Source organism: Diadema antillarum, unplaced genomic scaffold (genome assembly GCF_040938485.1).
Source record: "Diadema antillarum isolate AM-2024a unplaced genomic scaffold, OU_Dant_1.0 scf00000022, whole genome shotgun sequence".
NCBI classification, from domain to species: Eukaryota; Metazoa; Echinodermata; class Echinoidea; order Diadematoida; family Diadematidae; genus Diadema; species Diadema antillarum.
This window is the reverse complement of record NW_027270911.1, coordinates 1,608,507-1,631,974: the sequence shown is the minus strand read 5'-3', so window position 1 is coordinate 1,631,974 and position 23,468 is coordinate 1,608,507. Positions and strand designations below refer to the sequence as shown.

Sequence of the window (23,468 nt, the reverse complement as noted above, 5' to 3'; positions counted from 1 at the left end):
AAACACTGATTACTCGGGGCTTACAGCCAAACAAGCTAGCTTTCATGTAGGTCCCGTCATACTTCTCTTTGATCAACCCCATTTCGATTTCGATTTTGACCAGTTATCATTACATGTAATTACTGTGTTATCACCATGTATATTGTTTGTTTTCTGCACATTGTTCACAAGGTAAAAGAACTTGTCTGGTTTCTGTTGTAATGTTCATAAATGAGAAGTATGAAAATAAAATGAATTGAATTGAATTGAATGTGCGGCATCCAATCACGTCTGATATAATTATGGCCATTGATTTAGAGCCATTATTTACCATTTTCAGGTAAAACCAAATCAAGCTTTAGTGCATCCAAATAGTTCTAAAATGTGAGATATAACAGGGAGAGAAACACCCGATGTAAATTTGCTAATCAGTATTATGTATAATCAATGTTAAATATTATTAAATATACAAGAAGTGAACAATAGTTATGATAAAATTGTTTGTAGACTAAACCGTCTACAGTTATGGTTTAATGAGAAAATAGTGATATCTCCTTATATTTTAGGTTTCATTGCAATTCTTTATAATTATGGTAGGATGTTTTGTGATACAACTGACCTCCACTAATGCTTCAAATGTGATAACTCGAACATTTTTAAATCACTGCTCCCAATGGTAAATAATACCTTTTAAGTTCAGGAGTAACGTATGAAGTTTAATGCACGGGTGGCTCGATTCAATTCAATTCAATTCAATTCAGTTTAATTCAATTCAATTCAATTCAATCCAATTCAATTCAATTATATTATATTATATTATATTATATTATATTCAATAGTTTGTTTATTTCCATCGTCAAAAAAGAAAAAAGAAAACATGATTCAAAGCGGTACAACCTGATAAGTTATCGATTTGTCTTTCATTTATCTGATAAGAACAGTTTTTTTCGAGTGCAATATCATAAAGTATATGCACGAATGATGTCAAAAAATGAAACAATGCACACTTTATCACGGTAACAAAGTGTAACAAAATGATCTTGGAACTCCAATCTGGACTTCTGTGAAGACAAGTAAGTGCTGTATCTATGGTAGAGGCAGTTGAAAAAGGTTGTATCTTCTCATCTTTCTCTTTTTGAAACTCAGTATTTTATCGTGATGTGCGTTTGCTGACGTGTCATTTTGTGCCTTTTGAAAACATGATTCCAAAATAAATGAATGCAACCAAACAATCGTAAGTGCGGCACGTACTTTATATAACACTAAATGTGATAGAGACAAGAATGCTTATGTTTTACAAAGCAGGAATCCCAGGTTATCATATATATAGCACTTTCTGTTATTGATCAAAATGGTGAGTGTCCAGTCGTTCTTTCGTCAACAACATTACGGTTTTACAAGATGCCTGTTTTCTTCATTTTTCCCTTTTCTTTCATTATTATCATCACAGTAGAATGAACGTGCCAAACGATGGGTTCAAATTGCCCGTGGCATTTTCTATCTAGAAATGTCACCTGAATAATCCATGAATCCTATATTTAACCCCATCCTTCTCTTATGTATAGGCTGAATTCGATCTCAGTCGCCTAAACAAACAAGTCCGCTAATTTTCTAAAGTCGTTTTCGAGCAGATCAGAGGTTGAACGAGAATAGATTTATTCAAGGGCCAAAACATCCATGGATGATGCTATACAATAACGAGCCAGGACCAACTTCCATTATTGCAAAATACAGGGTATATGCAGAATACAAATGCGCTTTGATTATTATGCTTAATCTGTCAATAATTTCATACAAATTAGTATAAATTTTGTCTAAATACTCCCTATATACAACTTCATAATTTTATACACCATCACCTCGGATTCTGTGCATTGGAAAGAGCTCGCATTGTTCCCGTTGGTTGAGAATTACATTGTGGATTACTTAATTTTCTTTTTAAGAAGAAAACGGGTCTTTATTTGGGTCTTTATATTCCCGATTCCATAATACATGTGGTTACAAAAAGCCCTTTATCTCACTCTAATCTCACTCTATTCCTTATGATTATGGTGTATAGACCTATACTTCAGAAATGCAACGTTGGATGGGTTTGTAACCCTCTTCACAACAAAACTGAAAGATGTAATTTCATTAGGATTTAATTTACGTTGCTGCTTGATAATGCAATTAATAGGTAAGTTATGATCATACCCAGGGGCGGATCCAGGAATTCCGTAAAGAGGGGGCGCCTTTACAAAATTAAAGGGGAGGGGGCACCCGGCACGCCCCCGCCTGGATCCGCCACTGATACCGACTGTTTTAAGTCCCCTCCGGAAGCTTCTTAAACATGATCAAATTTAATTATTCATCGACGTCGTAAACTTCATCGTCATATTTCTCTTTTGAGTATCCTCGCATCAATAATCGCATATCAATAATTATGACGATGATGATGATGATAACAATACTAATGATACTAATGCTAATAATAGCAATAATGATAATAGCAATAGCAATAATGATGATGATGATGATAATGATAATAATAATAATAACAACAACTAAACGCATTTTATAATAAGACCTGGTCCAATGCGCGAGCTAGACACTATATATTAGCATTGTTAAGCTCCTTGCTTGTCAAACAGCCCACTTTATCGATGTCCATCTATAGCTTTAAAAACGTAAATCGCAACAAATCAATCACACAATTATATACAAGCAGAATTGAGAATTTCCAATCGGGCCGTTGCTCAGGCCCGCGTCATTAAACCCCTTCCATCCATGAAAAAAAAAAAAAAAAACTACTCCTATATAAAGCTTATTCTATATCCATGTGTACCATATCCCCCTTATAGGAACTAAAAAAGTTTAATGAAATAAATATGATAATCTTGTGCGCCATCCTCAACTCAATAGTGCTCGCTTGCCAACCGATATTCGTAATTTTGAATGCAATAATGATCTATGCATGGTCGGTAAAACTGGACGCGAAAATAAGAGGCGAGCTCAAATTTTCATACACTTTGTGCCGATAACTTTTTAAGACCTCCCACGCTACATTGGAAATTAAATTTACAACTTGATTCTGGGTCGACGCCATGCATAAGGTTATTTTCAGCCACCGGTAACTATACGTAGGTACTGCAATGAGGCATCGTACCCGCTCGATCACAATTTGCGCGCATCGTGCTATACCAGTCCTGTTCACAATAATTTTATGTGCACGTGTTCTGAAAGTCAATATGCTGTGTCAGTCATAGTCCCTTTCTCTCTATCTGTTTACTTTCACAGTCGTGTATCTTCGTCATCCCTTGATTATTTCTATACGCTTGGCATGTACGACCATTGTGATGCCATTTCATTAACTCTTTGGCAACAATTTCATACACATTACTTCATTGTTGAGGATGAGAGGATTAAACCTATCCTCCCACGCAGTCCTCCACGTTAGCCTTGCAATGTTCATCGTAATTCTCCTTCCCCAGCAGCACCTCCATGTCACGTGTATTCAAGTTTCCAATACTATAGTACATAAGAGTCTATTAAACAGGAAATCGACCCCAAAAATAAATAAAATCTAAAAGAAAGAGAGGAAAAAAATTCTTCACAGAACGCTCCAAAAATGACAAAAGTCGGATAAGAAAGGAAGATACTACTTTTTGAAATTTCACCTTTTTTTCGGAGAAGATTTTCTTCACCAGTTCTTATGAGTATTCATTGAGCGAGTTGATGCCTTCACAATTTTTCATGTACGTTTGTTGTATGAAATTCGGGATGTTTCTTTCTTTTTTAGCTACATCATTTATATAGTTTATTACAGGTAAAAGCATATTCCCATACCAAAATGTATCGGAGTTAGCATTTGTTCTTTTTTTTTATTTTTGGGTGGTGTTAAGGCAAGTTTTGTATTCATACAGCTGAAATGTGAGATTTTTGTCATTTCTGTAAAATGAAATGAATAACAAATTGTGAGAGCATGTCATCATCAATTTGCTGATTTGAATATTCATAACGACTGGTCAAGAAGTGTTTTCAGAAAAAAAAATGAAATTTCAGAATGTCATGACTTCCTTTTTTCTTATCCGATTTTATGATAATAATCATAACAATCAACACCATCATCACTGTCGTCAGCATCATCGTCATCATCATCATCATCATCATCATCATCGACGTCGTCGCCGTCACCATTTCAAGCACAGCAATATACGCGCAGGTTTATCCCAACGATTATGAAAATCATTTTCATTATGAGAATAACAATCACAATATTAATCAATATCACTATTTAAAAAAAAAATTATATATGATTTTTTTTTTAGCAGAGAACATAAAAAGCCGCCGTCATATTACTGAAATAAAAAAAAAGATAATATTTTAGAATACGGATTAGAGGTAAGGAAATTAGCGTTAATGAGGGGAACTTTAATTATTCATGCAGTTTATTAATTCGAATTAATTGATTTCACGGGTTGTGATTAATTCAACGTGTCATTATTTCCTTGAATCGTGCATGCAATGCAGATGTTTCTGCTGTTGTTTTTTTATTCTTTATTTATATTTTGTTTTTGGGAGATAGGGTGCATGAGGTGTTGGTTGTTGGCTGTCGTTTATTGAGTGTTTTTACTTGTTCCCTTTGTCATTCTCTATTAATATCTTATATCTTATAAAATTTAAGCTTTTTCATATTCATCTGTCTATCTCATTATTTTGTTTGTGCCGAGCTCTCAGTCCTTCCTCTCCAATTCTTTTTTCTTTTTTTCTCTCACTCCCTATAGTCTCTCTATCTCTCTCCCTATCGTTATTGCTTGATATAACACTCAAAGTGCTGCCACGAGGCAAGGTCTAGCGTGGTAAATGCTCGCCCCAATAATGATCATTAGAGGGGTGTCTCATTAGGGCCGCCCTGATGTAGCAAGATGAGAAAACAACGTGTTGAAATTACACCGTCTGCGCTAAGATATAGCGTCGCACGCAACCTCGGCGATACGAAACAACACAGTCATTTTGGTTAACATATCACAAGCATGATATTCGCATCGTTGAAAACCACGCATGTTTAGGCGGAGGGGCCAATATTTTTTTTTTCGATAATCTTTTATTGATTTCGTATTCAATTTAAATACATGAGAAATCAAAATACTTATACCAAAATAAACAGCATTACATAATCTTAATCGATGAAAACAAATCCAGCTGTACTTTCAGCGAACAATACATTCAATAAAAAAATACCTTAACACATATAGATAAAAGACGTAGAATCTATTTGCCTTTTGTCTCTCCCATCCATTGTTAAAACCAATGCCCCCCCCCCCCCATTCTCTCTACCCCTCCACTCTCATCCCCACCCTTCCCGCCATATCTTTCTCTTCCTCTCCCACCCCACCTCCCTGTGGACACGTGGCTCCTGGTTCTTCCAAACTAATTTTTTATGCTTCAAAATTTTCCCATATGTAATTACAGTTCCTAATGCGAGGCAATCTCTTTTATCCCGTCTTCGCCTTTGCGGAAGAAGCATATCAAGAGATCATAGTATAACACACGGGAAAGAGGACTATACAATGCGTCATCATTTCTATTTTCATGCCATTTTTCGCGATGTTATCTTTTCTGTGTTTGTCTTCCTCAAGTCAGGATAAACCAAGGAGGTACTATAATAGGCTATTATACCTCTTTGGATCCTGGACCTATACAACTGGGTCCATGGTTGGATAAACTGACCAATAGCGTTTGCATCCAACTCCAATAAACGCCTCACTCAACTACTACAAGTCATGTGGCGGCAAAGCCGCCTCTCCGTCCATTACTAGTATGTTATTAGAAGTTGTCGTAACTGATTTATATTGCACATACAACTTTATTACGGTAGTATTATATCCGGGTCAAAAGAAATACATTATTTCTTAGGAGTGAATGTAGTTCAACATAATACTAGGGCCACACAAGAATAATTATAGAGTATACGAGTCATCCACAATGAAGTAATGATTGGTTCATTCATGCGATGTTATTATGTATGGGAGCAGATCAAAGAATCGTGTATGGTATACAGGATTAAATAATGCCCTTTATAAATCGTAACATCTATATTGACAGACGGATTAGAGAGGTACTGTAGTTGGCGTTCGTGGGTGCAACTTTATCATACGTCGATGCGATTAAGGGGGAGGATTAAAATCCAACACGAACATTAAGGGATTAAAGTTTCAGTCTGGAAGGTGTAAATATTTGAGCGGCAAATATCAAATTTGCTCAGGCCAATGTGTCGCTGTGTACACCGACGCTTGAATTTTTGTATCCTATGTGACGAGTGTAGATGCATGATTGTATCTTATTCAATAAAGAGCGAAAAAAGAAAGAAAACCATACAGATCAAGCTTCAGTGATAGATGTTAGCATGCAGGAATCTTGCCCGCAAATCGCTCAAAATCAAGCACACTCTTTATATATAGTATTTTTTTAAAATAAAGTCTCATTCAATTCATATAATTTTACAACAATAGCACAATTCAATACTACTCTATAACACAGCGTCAAAAGCACACCATTTGATAGCAATTATTGGAAATAAATCACACACATACATTGTATACACGCTCAGATTTACAGATTAATCGACCAAATCTTTTTTCATCGTACAATCACAGTTCATGGTCAGATGAATTGGCGTCCGGTTGTTATGTCATGGCCTAATAATTGCGCCAATATGTGTATTTTTCTCTCTCTGTTAATCTGTCTCTACTATATAATGTGGTATACAATTCTGGGTATTTTGTCAAGATATTACTCTCATATCAATTCAGCTTTCTCTCTCATATCGTATACAGTATATTCAGCTTTTTTTTCTGACTTATCTATCAATTTATTTTACAAATTATGCATCTGTCCGTCTGTGGAAAAATGTCTATAAACACAACTTTCTCTCTCGCTCTCTCCCTCTCATTACAGAGCAATAACTCTCTCTGTCTTTTTTTAACTTTATCGAGCAGTTATTTATCCACATAATTATCAATCAATCTATCTATCTATCTATCTATCTATACTACCTATCTTTCTATCTATCTATATCTTTATTTCTTCCTGTATTCCTTTTGTATTTGCCTCATGTGTAGTAAATATTGTCTGTCTATCTTATCAATCATAATATCTCCGTTTGTCGATATTTTGTCTGTCTGCACACATACAACCACAACCCTTTCTCTCTCCCCCTACTATACATCTATAGCATTATTTTGTCTAAGTCTCTTTTTCTGTCTCTTATCTTTCTTTCCATCTATCTCTTTATATATTTCTTTTTTATCACTCTATGTATCTATATATCTACAATAATGCATCTGTCATGCTGTCAAGAGTCTGTCTACGTACAACCACTTTCCTCCGCATTGCTTTATATCCACTTCCCCTCTGTTAACCTATCTAATTGCTTTTCCACAATTTTTTTCCTATTTCTTTTTTCTTCCTAGCTAAATCTAATCTTTAAAAGGCATCGAAAGCATTTTCAGTCAGCGTCTATGCACGCAATAGAAATATATACTTTATTCAGAGAAACTGAATATTCTTTATGATTTCTGTCTGTTTCTCTGTCCTATAAATTTACCTCTTGGTCTCTCTCTCTCTCTCTCTCTCTCTCTCTCTCTCTCTCATATCTATGTATCCATCTATATCAGCTATCTCTATCTGTATATTATTATGTATTTCAACACACACACACAAATATTTTGTAGTTGGAATATCATATATATATATATTTATATATATATTCATGTGTGTGTGTGTGTGTGTATGTGTGTGTGTATATATGTTTAAGACTGATTTACTGTTATTATCGATGTTGAAGGGAGATTTTTTTGCAGTACATTTTATGAAAATAATTTGTTTTTGTTTTTGAATTGCATTTGTAAAGTATATTTTTTATACGATTTGTAATATTAATAGATTAATTCACGTATGATTTGAATGAAATCGATAAAGATCAAGTAAAAAAAAAAACACACACACACACAAATGTATATCTAACAATATATCTGTTGCGTCTCAATCAGGAAAGATTGGCTTATTTCTTTTCGTTGGATATGTTATGTGATAATAAATCTACTATAATATGTCTTATCTAACAAATTCTGTAAATGGAGTACATTCATAATAATGTTTGTTTTGATTCAAGCTTCCATGTTCCATGCAAAAGGCGGCACGAAATACTGTGCCAAACGTTAAATCAAAAGAGCAACGGATGCTTTCCAAGAAATCTTCCTCGTCAAGTCTACAATAGAATGCTTTTCAAGAAAAGTGTAGAAAATATTTGTTCAGCAATCCGACGAAATATTCTTTGATAGATTACCAATAACCGGATGATTCTGCATGGTTTTAAGGCCATACGAGTTTGAATCTACAGATGGGGTGACTTCGGATTTTGGTTGCTCTGTCTTATGTGCACTGATACCTAACCATGCATGTTCATCAATAATGCAATTTCAATTTACCCTAAACCCAGCAGAAAAGACGTTCTTCCGTTGGAGTATATGATAAGCGTTTACCTATCGAATTACGAGGTGTCAATAATGTCCAATTTGATATCCAGTTCATTTTGAGTTTTAGGGGCATCATCCGGAATGATTCAAGAATCAAATTGACTATATCGTGAAGCGAGAGAAGGGCATGATTGCGCCCCAGCCGTTTTCGTATTAGACACCCATCAATGCATTAGCTGAGCAGTTCGTACTCGGTGAACTTTAAAGGGATGGTATAGTTTTGGTTGAGATGGGGATTCGGGTTTCTTTTTTTTTTTTTTTTTTACTTTTTGCAAAATGATTAGAAACCGCTTGTATAAAATATCAAGGAGCATGCATATTAGAAGAGGAATTAAAAGTTTATTCGATGAAATCAATTTTGAAAAGGCTGAGATATCCAACAACAAAGTAAAGCAAAGTGGTCCTAAGAGGATGGGTCCCGCCATTTATTTGTTTTACTTTGGTTTTAGATATCTCAGCCATTTTAAAACTAATTTTCTTGAAATAAACTTTAATTCCTCTTAGAATTACATGCTTATTGATATTTCATATAAATGGTTTCTACTTTATCTCGCACAAAGTTAAAACCTGAAACCCTATCTAAACCAAAACTATCCGCGTTGTGCCATCTATTACGAACTTGGTTTTAGCGGCGTATACCTGCTGCCTTTTACAACCATGCATATCTAATCTTACCTTCATTTCGCAAGAGGATTCGATTTTCCTGTATGAAGTATACACCTTTGAATTTAAGATGAAAAGTACCCTAAGAGGATAGGAACGACAATAACATTCTTCCGAGCCCGCTGAATAATTTATTTTCTTTGTTCTTCTCATTTTCACGCCATCTCATTTTCTGCAAAGATGTAATTCGCATAAAGATCAAGTAAAATGCTCATTGTACAGTATGATACGAAATGATGACAACACCAGCGAGAAGTAACTCCAATGTATCTCCGGACATCCTTTGCGATGACCTTTGGTGTCAAGGAAAAATTACTTCCGAAATGTGTTATATTTCTGCCATAATTTCTGCATTTTTTCGTCATAGCATGCAGCCAATTAACAAGAGCATGCGGTAGCTGCTGATGTTCAAGAGAGTGAAACGTGACACATGTAAATCCCACCTGTTTCTACGAAAACCTTCAAACCTCCCAGTATCCCTTCACCCACCGGTCCTGTTATTCTTGGAATCGACCTATTACATTAATTTAATACGAATTATTTCATCACTATTTTCCATGATGGTTTATCGTGATGGCAGCATTCAATCTCATATAGCACGCCATCTCTAGTTGCATCTTGACAGCAGCGTGTCAAATCATGATATTATTTGTTACGTAAGACGACCAGTAGTAGTTGCCCTAGTCGTAAATGATGACAAAGTTCAGTTATGAAAAGGTACAGGCCATTGGACTGGCAAGTATAGAGTATTTATAGTATGCACTTTGTTTCCCCTCCTATATGGTATTTTCCCGCGGTTTGCTATAGCGCTGTAAAAGGGCTTAATTTCTAAACACAGTGTCTTGTTGCTTTATGATGAGAATGACGTTACTCTTACCTCCAAAAGACCATCTAATGTATAGCTATACGAGAATTGAGTTCTGTAAGAGACACTTTAACTCTGTCTGTGCCATGCAGTGAGTCGAATGTGCACAAAATCTATACACACCAAACCTATAACAGGTAATTCAATTTGGCATGCAGAGAGTTAAAAGGTATTTTGCGAATAAGCTCTTATACCGAGTGTTCTCTCACCTCCGTGGACTATCTTTAAATGTGCTTCAAGTAGGAACAACTTGAGATAACCAGATATATGTCTTGTCTGATTAATACAGCCTTGACGAAGGTTCGTCGATAAAATACCTCTGTTACCCCACTCCCCCGCAATGCAACTCGTCAGCTTGTTTGGTTCTATACTTCAACGTCAAAAGCGCTGCCGTGGGCATTCCTCCATTCAATTATTCCGTTCAATTGTGTTGCTACGTTCTTTCGAACAACTATACACACGGACAGCTCGCGAGGATTACAAGCAGCTGGTATTGTTGTTAAAACATTGTCTTGGAGCCTATCTTCGATGATTGACCAGATCTCGATACCTGTTCGCCAATAAATGGATGGAATCATAAAGGATTAAAACAAACAAACAGACAAACAGAAACCATATTATGTTTATGGATTTTTAACACTCTATATTAGGTTCAGGCTTGCGTTTATAAAGATATATAGTTGCCTCGGTATTGCAATGGGTTTCATTGAAGAGCTGCTCGATTAAGTTCACCAAATCTCTTAAGCAGTCTGCGTGCGCTATTATACTTCATGGGTAACAACATCATGGCTATGATAAGGCAGCTCTTTCTTGATTAACGCTTACATTACGCCACGAAATATCGTGTAGCTATACCATTCTATAACCAGTTCTCATTTTAATTATATACGTTTCCTGGTGAGATTTTTACAGGAGTATATACGTATCACGTAAACTATCATTATAATGGACGATGGATTTAACTTAGTCACAGCTTTTTGTGTCAAAACTTTGAATTAACCTGTAACTATACCCACCTTTCTTCAAACATTTTTGTTTTCTTCTTTTTTTAATTAGCCTTGCAGTCAAGATGCATTTTTTTTTTTGGAACAGCAGCGAACCATTCGCCTAATTTGGAACTCTTAGGCAGTCAGGTGTTATGGTGATACTTAAAGAAATGTACAATATTACTAGTTTATATTCAAAGCATTTTTCTTGTTTTCGACGAGACCTAAAATAACGATATTACCCTGGCAATAATCATGAATGTGTGCATAAAATATGTGTACCTATTGATATAAGATTACAGAGCAAACTTAAAGATGACGATCGTGTTTTCGTTTCCCTTCACTTTACGGATAGACCCATTGGCATCACCTTACTATATAGTACGTATTTACTTTCAGAAAACAACACCACTAATTATCAATGAGGCCGGGCGCCACCTATCGGTCGGCTACCAGCTGATCAGAATACATTGTCTCCAGACCTTTGGCACAAGTACCTGTTTAATTGACACCTGTTGCTCATGGCTAATTGCCAGACGAATAGGCTAACATTGCATCCATATACTGTACCCTTGACATGTGGTACAGTTTATTTGTTGAGAAATCACGCATTAAGATCCTACGAACTGTTAGTGTTTCTCTTAACCATTGTGGTCGACATATCACAGTATGTTGCGTGTCTGACATAATATTTATGTTATTCACGTTCACTGCGTGGCTGTAAGACATTAATGAAGTTATTCTACACTACGTCTGTTGAAAGTGAGAAGGGCGTTAAGTTGTCTTGAACACTGTGGGTTTAGTGGCTGCTTGACGCCCTTGTCATTCTCAACTGACGAATAGTAAATACGCATTGCTTTCAAAATGCACTGATAATTTGAGGAATATTTGAAAAGCTGTCTCACTGCGGGATGAGAAAAAGAAATAGCTCTTGAAGCGTCTATATAAGGGTTTTACTAAACGATTGTATAAAACATGTTTGTGCAAAACACACACACTAAGAATGCCTTTTTTCCTCTACGTGTATAGATCAATGCTCGCTTTTAATCGAGAAATGATGTTTGAAATAGAATTTATTCAAAAAAAAATGTTGAGAAAGTTAAAATACGTATATCGACAAGGCAGGACTGATAGCAGCTCAATCACGACGCACACAGCTTGTCGAGGACGGCGTATATTATTTCCCCCACCTTTTTCACCCGTATAAGGTTAGTCTCGTAAATGTCACATAGCTAAATCACTGTAAATGGCGAGGAACCGATTCGCCGTCCATATGGTAACGATTCTCGCCCTCTTTGACATCGCGCTGAAAAGGATGAATTTCCCAGCGTTCGAAACCAACGAAATTACTGTAATTTCATGCGTTTTTATCAAAACGCTAAGACGTGACGTAACGGAATCTTAAAAATGCACTCACACGAACAATTTCAAGTGATTTTCTTTGTTTATTGTTTTTTTTCCTTTTTTGTTGTTGAACGACCCTGGTGAATACTTGTTGAAAACGAGATAAGATTGACGTCATATCTCTGGTTACCATGGCAACGAGAGAATTCCGTCATCTCCCCATGGCTGGTCCCTTTAAAGGGACAATACGGTGCGTGGTGATTCGCCTCGAATGCAAACACACTCACGAACACACAGACCACAGAGACAGCGAGACTGAGAGTTTAGTTTGTGTTTTTCCCCCTGAAGTGATGAAAATAATTATGAGGATCATTTTCCCGCATGAAGATGACTTTTTCTTGCATGTCAGTAAGAATTGGACTGAATTGGCACTCAGCCAATTTAGTGCTTTTGTGGGTTTTTTTTTCCTCTTGTTTGACAGGTGATGACGGGTTTTAGTATCTCTGTCACGTGGACATGACATTCTTCACCAACGAACTATCTTGAAACATTAGCAATTATCACAAAGAAATGTCATGATAGTAATGACATGAAAAAAGTCATTTTCACCAAAATTGCAGATACAAGGTCATATCACCCCAGCGACGAATAATGTTAATCAGCAATGCATTTGCCTTTGGGTACAACAATCATCTACTCAAACTATATACACGGTATAAGAATTACAAAGGTAAGCGTATAGGGCTAAGGCCTTTATAGGACCTAGATGTGACATGGGAATAAGTATAATGCTAGCATTCCATTGATTTTAGGAATAGGAATAAATAAGTGCCACATTGATAATGATTCCAAACAAACGCCCAAGTAAGTTGGGCTTTCTGCTTTAATTCTCGATTTTAGTGTACCCTATTTATGGAGGATTGATTGATGCTCTCTATACATCGGCAAATTAGAAGTGAATGAATTACTGAATAGATAATGAATAAAGGCATGAGCAAATAATTATTAAATATACATACCTGCTGATGTAGGGCCTACATAGTAGGGCCTACATACAAAGTGTTTGTTCGCAAAAACCGATAAGCCCATATTTGCCAAATGGAGATATTTGCGATTAGAGGTCAAGAAGAATAGAGAGAATAATAAGAAAATTTTTGCTTCTTTTGACCATAACTTCAAGAATATACCTCTATATGAAGTGACCAATATATCATTTAAAAGGTATTATTTTGTACTTTTTGAGAGAGACTGTACTTCAAAATCTCCAAAAATGGACTTACGGTTTTTGCGAACAAACCCTTCATACATTCATTCATACATACATACATACATACATGCATACATACATACATGTTATTGTATACACACATGCATTACATACACACATGATATTTTGAGATGATACGTGACACTCCTTCGATTGTTAGTGGTTCATCTCTTTTCATATCACTTCGATTGCCCAGCTCTCTCTGTCTTCCATCAGTTTAGCTTTCGTATGAACATATTATGCAGTGCGCCAACAAAATAAATGTTGATCTATAGAAACTTAATTGCCACAGTCACTGACCGTATAGATATCTTTGCAAAGTAGCCTAGCAATGATGTAGAGGAGCTTTCATTTTCTGTTGCTTTTTAACAATTCATATTTCCAATACAGCTACAGAAGCACACAAAAATATAAGATTATAATGTCTATCCCACTACTTTATTCAAAACTCATTTTCCGCCATTGTACGATTTGCCTTTTATGATTACCAGTACCCCCCCCCCCCCCCCCCCGCAAAAGGCAGTAGGCCTATCTGCAAACAGTAGATTGCATTCCAAAAGCGAGATATTCACCATTTTATGTTTTTACCAAAGCCACTCGAAAATGTTTTTCTTTTTACAAATTGCTTCATTATAGAATTATAGTCTATCTTTAATAATCTAGCTATCAATTTTCCTGGATAAATATCATTTGTACTTGTTGTTGGTGTTTTAACATAATCATTACCTTTTTAAAAAGGTAAAGGCGTTTTGGTTATTGTTTTTATTAACACAGATCATTCTTGCGTTTTATTAAATTAGGTTGTGAATAATACGCCGGGCACCCACGACGTGTGTAGTTATGCTGTGCTCAATTTTGTATAGCACTCCCACGCACAACAAGCACATAGCATTTCTAGTGCTAGTACAACTACTGTGTGGTCGGAGTTCTGCGGGGTGGAACGATAAGGAAGTCAGATGAAAGGAGTTGAACTTTAAGATAAGTGCTTTCTAGGAAGGTCTTTCATCATGCGAATTCCGGCCATTTTAGATTCGTAAGTAGATAAAGTGACGACTATTACACATTCATGTTGAAATGATTCAATGGAAAGAATGTTTGCGAACACCACTACCACTTCGTTGTGCATTCGCGTTCGATACAGGCCTGGCGCTGGTGTCAGCGAAACTTTTTACGTAGCACCAACCTACGTGTACGGGGGACCGTGGGGCTAGCTACTACGGCTGGTAGAGGCGAGCTCCTGCGTTGGAGGTGGGGTTAGCTAGGCCGGCTCGGCAAAGCTAGTGGCGATGGGTGGTATTGTAAACTGCATGCAACAATTGACGCAAACAACAATGCAATAGAACTTGTCCTAGTCTATGTAGTTTTAAACTTATGATTTTTAAATTTAGACGCTAGTATAACTGCGACAGCCGCCACACGCAGTGTGGCGGCTGCGCCGTGCTCCCATAAAAGATCTTCATGTTGAACAAACGGGTGCCTTTGCGGCGCTATATTTCCTTAATTTTTCAACAGAAACTACTAGGAATACTTACATGGGTCGATGAAACCTAAATGACTATCATCGGCGACTGTTTGATGCATTTCATTGCTTGTGATGCACAAAATGATGTCTTATAAGCAGCTCACCGATGTTCACAGAATTCACAATCACTTGCACAAGCGCACAGAATACTTGAACTATAACATAAGCGAAACTGCGGGGAAGCCGCCAGGACCGCGCCTGGCGGCGCGGTCTCCGGGGCTAACGCTAGTAGTAAATGCGGTCTGTCTGGTGCAGTGTAGGCTAGGCCTAATTTAGGCCTGCCCTAAGCCACAAGCACAAGGCTAAATAGAAATAGATCTAACATTTAATAGCTATCTATGCTTTGTAATGTAGATGTCTATGCTTTAATTTATTGCTTGTGGATTTTCATATTATTAATTTTCTTCATAGTTAGGCCCTATACAAGTTCCTATATTCCGCGTACCATACAAGTACTGGAACATGGATAGACCGTCTAACAGAGATGGGCTCTGCCTCTAGCACCACCCGACATCCGGAGCATAAATTAATCAACATGCAACAATGCGCAACAACACTCTGTCTCTGAGTCTTATTTCAGATCAAGCAACTAACTTTTTCCGTACCCTTCCTCCTTGTTTGGTTCCACATGTAACATTGAGGAGTAATTAGAAGAAGAAGCAGAACTATTTGAAAGTAGAAACTTCAGCAATTTAGGTTTTTTTCTTCTTCTTTTTTTTTTTTTTTTTTTTTGGGGGGGGGGGGGCGTCTTGGAACAGCGTTTTGACCTTAAATTACTCCAACGTTTGATGTTCTTAGCTAAGTTTATCAAAGGGAGTCTAGTGCAAGCCGCCCGTATTAGTCAACCACAACGCCGTCCAAAATTTGACCACCTGCTACATACAGTGTACAACAGGGTGGTCCACAACTTAAAATTTGAGCATGTTGCAAGCTCAGAATCTGAGAATATTGCAGAAATTGAATATGCGCAGAGCGCACACAGTGAGTATGTAGTACGCAATATTTTATTGCTGCTTATCTCTCTTTGTGCTGCTTACATTCAATGTTCTCTCTCATGTTTTGCACACAAAAGTACCAGGTAGTTTGATGTTTCTTATGTTACTGTATGCACATGTTTTGCACATTTTTGAATACTTTTACTTTGAGCTTGTTGCAAATTCTTGAGGATGTTGCATAGCAATAGCATGTTGCTGGCTTTTGAGGATGTTGCACAAGAATTTTAGCATGTTGCAGCGACATGCTAAAACCCCTCGTGGACCACCCTGTTTAACAATGTATATTCCTAGAGCCTATTCTATGTGCTTTTGCGTACAGTCGAACCTTGGCATGGGAGCTTGAACCTTTCTGCAGGTGCTGATATATTGTCACATGTTTCAGCTTCACTATGATGTCATTACTATGCAACTTTGGCTATGAATCATGAAATTATTGCAATAGACATTGCCAAGTGCATGCAGAAATAACAAATGCTCATCGTACTGTATGCATACAGCTGTAACTAGAGCGTTTGGAGGTGTGTACAGGCTCAGGAGGCTAGGCTCAGAAGCGCTCTTGACGCGCTCTGAAGTCTAAACACTGTATTATACGTGTCACCATTGTTTAGAGCACTCTGAATGTGGAATGCGGTGCGCACTGTGCAAACATGATACAGTTTGCAAAATGTTTCTGAAGTTCCCGTGCACTTGAAGGTCACCATGACAATTCAGTTCAAATGGCCTTCTCAGCCACTTCGTTTGTGGTCTCAGTGAGGGGTGATTCTCTGTGTGAACAGACTCAGAAGGGCTTATGAGCAGGGCAGTTCAGGAACACTCCTGGGCCCAACTTTGTGTATAAATGGGGTATGAAATACTTGGTAATTATTTTGTAGAGGTCTTAGATAATACTTACCCACTGTATTAGCAATTTATGTGTACAACATCTTGATTTAACAAGCATTCATTTGTACAGTTTTTACATACACAGGATTGTACTCTGAGCAACTGAAATCATTCAGTTTATTCCAACTCTGATCTACTCTTACACATAAACAGACGTGTATCATGAAAATAGCTTTTTGCTGTGTAGCTGAAAGGAACCATTCTTATTGGATATAATTTATGCAAGATTGCGAAATATTGGAATGATGCTAAGATGCACCAAGCATCCACCAGAATTGCAGAAGGAAATGGGTATTACGAGTATATTAAACACAATGGACAGATATTTCTTGAAATCTATCAAACACAATCCTTTCAAGTCATACACAATAGCAAAGATCTTGACCTTTTTCTCTAATGTTACCAACGTGGGTATGTTTTATATTTGTCGCAGTTATCGACACTCAGCTCTGCACTTACTCTCTTACACTCAGACAGTACGGTAAGAGTCCAAATTTGTCTCTTGAAGATACCACACAGTTCTATACAAGTAGGTAATCAATATAGAGACAGTGTGCTATAAAGGTCAGCAGTTAACCTCTCTCATTCATTCTCATCTGATTTCACACCAACGCCTTTTCACACATGCCAAAGACTTGAACCCCAAGCATCACAAAAAAGCGGAGATTCTCCTGCCTTGACCCCTTGCAAACTGGAGAATGATCGCACACACACGGCGCATATCAAGTGTGAATGCGATGTCCCTTGCGGCTGGGTCGAGAGCCTGCCTGAGAACCCTGGAAGCTCAAGAGTTATGTTCTCTAGTGTTTTGTAAGTTTTTTTTTCTTTCTTTCTTCTTAATCATGTGATAAGACTAAAGTTACATTGTAGGTGGGAGAAAGCTAAATTTTAAGCAAGGGAATATACAGCTGTACATGTACATCTTAAAGCAGGAAACAGCCAGCTACTAGTAGAGTGAGAGGAATTTTAACTCAAGCGGGAGAACAGGGGATTTTGCCGTAACAGCCTCAAAGCAAGAGATGATCTCCAGTCAAAAGTTGGAGATTTTGAGTCTTCTGATATGCCTACTTGACTTTCTGAACTTAATTCTTAGATCTCGCCAATCTTGTGTTGTGTATCACAGCGCTGGGACCACGCAAAGGCATTATTCATGTGTCATGCACCGTGCAACTCCAAGCACCACTTTGGGGTCATGCACCGTGTGCACCGTGTTCGGCCTAGTAAAACTAATCTCTTGATACTGGTAGTTTCTGTACATTCTGTAGCCAGCTGCCAATCTGGTACTAAGGCTACAAGGTGTATGTGGAGATGGCACGTATATGATTACAAAGGAGACACCAGGTTTTTGCCAAATGCAAAGGGATATATACATTTATTTTGCAGAGACTTGGAAATGATTTTCACATTCCAGTAATACATTGTTTATTTTTTTTTGTATTGATACAGTATATAAATGTATGTTTCAAAGTCAGTTTGCAACAAATTGCTTGAGAAAAAATGTTATCAGTGTGAAAATGCTTTTGCCCTGACAGATTCCTGCGAGCCAGAAATTACACAGAAAACTTTTGTTGCAATTAGCATTCACATGCGTGAAAAGTGTTACTCAAAAATAGCTTTCTAAATGATGAGATAGTGTGTCCATCATTGAGGCTGTTGGATAGAAACACCATAGGAGGTGAAAATTAAAGATGGGTATCGGAAAGGCGTGTTTGTACATGTACTTGTAGTCTAGCAAAATACATTATGTTCACCTCAGTCAAAGCAAAATGTAGTTTGTACAGTATACACTTCTATAAAAGTACTGCAACTGTTCATAGAATTCTTCGTTATTGTCCACAAATCAAAGGAAAATGTATGATTGTACTATGAATTGAAGAATGACGACTGGTAAACTTCACCACTTGACCTTTCATGGTGTTTGTTAAAGACTTTTTAAAAAATTTATTTGTCAATTAGTAGAGTGTGCACTGTAACTGAAAGACAATCTTTAAAGGGACTGTACAGTACTGGTTGAGGTAGGGATTCATGTTTTGAACATTCCTAAGTGAGATAATGATAAGCCTCTTATGAATTATGAAAGAGCATGTAATTTTAAGAACGATTCAACGTTTATTCGATAAAAATTGGTTTTCAAATGGCTGAGATATCCCAAAAAGTGATAATAATAAATGGCGACAGGCCACGCCTTTTATTAGGATATCTTTGTTTCACCTTGTTTTTGGATATCTCAGCCATTTCAAAACCAATTTTCATCAAGTAAACTTTTGATACCCCTTAGAATTGCATGCTCTTTGACATCTCATAGAGTGGTTTCTGAAAAGCTAAATCCTCTCCTCGACCAGAACTGTACACATCCTTTAATAGCAATATTTTGTTTCTGTCTGCATGATATCTGTGAAAAATATCTCCTATTATACCAAGTTAATTGCATGCATTATTTCTCAACTTCCTGCTGCAGGTCAGTACAGATGAGGCTGTACACGCTGAGTAAGCGGCAGTTTGTTCTGGTCTTCATCTGCTTCTTCATGGCGTTCGGTATCTCGGTGCTCATTGGAATTGCAGGTTGGTGTCTTTTCAAATTGTTTTATTAAAGTACAGTTTAGAGCCAATAATCCAATAATCCCCACCAGCGCCTTGCGCCTCAATTCATTACGTGAAGAGTGCTACAAGTGTAGGCCCTGTTGCTCTGTGAAATTTACATTGAAATTAATGAAACAGGGTTCTGCATTTCATTAGGCCCTACAGTTGTACAATGCACAAGAATGTGCAAAGTACAATGTAAGACTCACATAAAAAGAATTACCAGTATCTTTGTGCAAAGTTAGACAGAACTATCTGCCTGGTTTGAGAATGTCTATAATACATTTTAGATGTCAATATACCCCAACACCCCCTTCTCCAAATAGCCAAACAAACAAGCAAACTAAAATGTGACTGGGGTAATGGCTGAAGTACAATCCTGCATGTAATATAAAAAAAAAGATATGCATGATTTTTCATGGAAACATATTTTTCCATGAATATATTTGGAATCAGATCAACTATAGATATCAGACCAACTATAGTTTAATATCTGACCTGTGAGCTAATTCCTTGATTTGTCATTGTTGTGGCAGCTTCTATAGGTTTCCTTTTCTTCCTCTTTAAAGCTAATTGAGAACATACGATGCACTTACGGACACTGACGATAAAATTACCTGATATTCCTCTAGCAATTACACAATCACACAGTGCCACCAAGGCTCAAGCACGCTTTGCAGAGATTGTTTCGTACATGTACATCTCCACAAGAAATTAATCTGCTTTGATTTTTTGGCTGCCGTATTAGATTTTTTTTTTTAACAATAAAAAGGCAAAATTTCGATTTGTTCTTGCAGCGTAATCCAGCCGTTGAGCCTCGCACATGCACAGCCTGTGGAAATAAGACTACCCAAATAGCATTGTTCTATGGATGGCCATCAAAAAACAAACAAACAAACAAAACCAAAACGAGTACCTTTAACCTCTTTTTTTTTTTAAAGTTAGGATGAGAAACTGATATTGTTTTTCTTTAACTTGCAAGGCCTTAGACTGTGAGTAAGTGCTCAGAATACATTACAAAATTATGTTTAAAAAAAATCTTATGGAAGTTCTTATCTGAGGCAAAATTGTGCCTTGGCTTTATTTTTACACTGTAAAGGGAAGATACAATGTTGTACAATGTTGTGTTCAAAGTTTATTTGTGTGGTAATGATGGAGTTTGGTTGAAGCGGGGAGGTGGCTTCCGCCTCCCTGGTTGAAGTATCCTACACACAAACAGGCACTATTGATTCGATACTAATGTGTGATGCACTGACTTGGAAAAAATTATGCTTAAAGGGATGGTACAGTATTGGTAGAGATGAGAATTGGGCTTTTAACTTTTTGCGAGATACCAAGAAAACACTTATGAAATAGTACAGAGCATACCATTTTAAGAGGAATTCAAAGTTTATTTGATGAAAATCGGGTTTGGACTGACTGAAACATCAAAAAACAAAGTAAAACAAAGCGATCGTAATAAAATGTGGCTCTCACACTTTATTAGAATCACTCTGTTTTAGATATCTCGGCCATTTCAAAAACAATTTTCATCAAATAAACAGTGAATTCCTCATGGAATTACATGCTCTTTCATATATCATGATATTAAGAGGTTTCTCTTTATCTCACCAAAAAAAAAAAAAAAAAATGGTAGAAACCTGAAATTAGGTCTCAACCAAAACTATACGATCCCTTTAATGTGTAGCAGTGCAGCAGTACTATTAATGGTGTACATGTATGAATTGCCTGGAGTCATTGCCCTTTTAATGCTGGAATTTTATGACCTACGTACCTCAGGAACTGCCCCTTTGTGATAGGTTGATGATATGGCCTCCATTGTGAATTCAATATAAAGAGAAGATGTGTACAGTGTATCTCTCATTATTTAAGTGTTCTTTGTGTTTGGAAGGTCACATTGCTGCATGGGGAAGGTTTTAAACCCTTCAGTACCACCAGCTCTAAATACCATTAATATTGCGCACAAATAGGTTGCCTACGACAGTGATTGAGTTTATGCAGACCATAGAAGTTTGCTGTGTGCAACATGGAATGCATGATGGTCACATTGCTATTAAAGGGAAGGTTTTAAACCCTTCAGTACCAACAGCTCTAAATGCCATTAATATTGCATACAAATAGGTTGCACACAGTTACATAGAAGTTTGCTGTGTGCAACATGGAATGCATAATTGGATTGATGTTCGCGTTGCTAAGGGGAAGGTTTTAAACCTTTCAGTACCACAAGCTCTAAATGCCATTAATATTGCATACAGAGAGGTGGCCTATGGCAGGGATGGAATTTCTGGTAATGCAGTCAGAAGTTTACAGTGTGCAACATGAAAATGCATACGATGTGCGTGCACTCCATACTTGCTCCCTACAAGTTCTGCTTTTGTGCCCTGTGATGATTTAAAGTGTAAATCATGGCCAGTGTAAACAGTGCTACAGCTGACGCACCAGCTCTGTTTACACTGGAGGCTGACTTCCGATCGAATCAGGTTGGCGGCGTCCCTAGCTGTTTTCCTTGTCTCACCAGGGCTTCAAAGAGTGCACTCGTTCCTTGCGTTTCGTTTGCAGGCATTTTTACACACACACTGCCCCCGATTGTACATGTACATGGTGACTTTTGAAGCATGCAAACACAACATGCGTGCCAAAAATTGATTTGTATGATTTAAATTCCCGCAACTGTACATGTACATGGGTCAAAAACATCATTGTGAGCATGTGTTCATGATCAAAATGGCGGTTGTGTTGTTAAAATAAGATGACAATTTCACAATTGCCCTGATAGTTCAAAATCTGTTAACTGACATGAGAGGTCTAGATTCTCAGTACATGATGCAGATGTATGCATAACTCATAATCAGTATCATGTGTACTGGTACACATGAATGTAGCACAAATAAGAATGTGTACCAGTGATTTTTTTTTTTCTTATCACTAGATAGTAATTTTACACTTATTGTAGTTTCAGATTTACACTGAGAGCTTCAAAATTATCAATTTACAGTGTACATGTACAATCTAAGTGTATGGTGTATAATTTTGTCTCAATGAAAGTCTTTAAATGTCATTTTATCACATAATTATCTTTTTTTTTTTATGCTTCATAAATGTAACGTGCTCTCGAGTCTATTTCTTGTAAATCTCAGGGATACTTTCATTCTAGCATGCTTTGTTATTATTTTGACTACATAACGTGTGAATTGTAGTTGCATCGATAAAAAGCCACAACATGTAATGTTCAATCTTTTGCATTCTGTTTCATTTCCAGGGCCAAATATACAGATTGAAGATACACGGACCAAGACAGAAAATCTGCCTGTGAGTAACTACATGTATACTTGTATAGGAATTCTGTCAATGTGCATGTGATACACATACCGTACTCGCTTGTACCTGCAACTTTTAGATACCATATGCTCAACTTTCTCTCTCTCTATTCCTTTTTTTTTTTTGGGGGGGGGAGGGGAGTTGGGGGGATGGGGGGGGGGTGGGACGGGAAGAGTGAATGGAATTGGCATGAATTATTAATGAGTCATGTTCATCACATATGGTTTTGTAGTGGCAATTGACATGTATGTGTACAAATGTAAAATTTGTATGTAATGTGTTGCTTTTCATGTGCGTGTTCATTTTTATCAGGAAGTGCAAATGAAATGTCAATAAACATGTAGATTGTTAAATGAGTTAAATACACGTACATGCAGTCACTGTAAAATGAAGTGGTTCATCAAACAGATATACTTTTGTGCGGTGTTTGAATATTGAGTCTTGACATACAAAATATATGAAGTAAATCCCTATATCAGCTGCAACACAGCTAGTACCTGAATGGGTTGTTGCAGTGGCAGTATGTGATGGTGCATGTGTAATACCAAATT

At 37.0% G+C, this 23,468-nt stretch overlaps 1 protein-coding gene across 1 annotated transcript in view; it reads left to right on the top strand.

Moving 5' to 3' along the window:
* LOC139730362 (transmembrane protein 181-like) overlaps nucleotides 1–23,468 on the top strand; it is a 56,895-nt gene that overhangs the window by 6,524 nt on the left and 26,903 nt on the right. Inside the window, exons 2-3 of the mRNA XM_071641233.1 lie at nucleotides 19,478–19,581; nucleotides 22,859–22,908. Coding sequence (XP_071497334.1) covers nucleotides 19,478–19,581; nucleotides 22,859–22,908 — 154 coding nt within the window. The remainder of the gene's footprint in view (nucleotides 1–19,477; nucleotides 19,582–22,858; nucleotides 22,909–23,468) is intronic.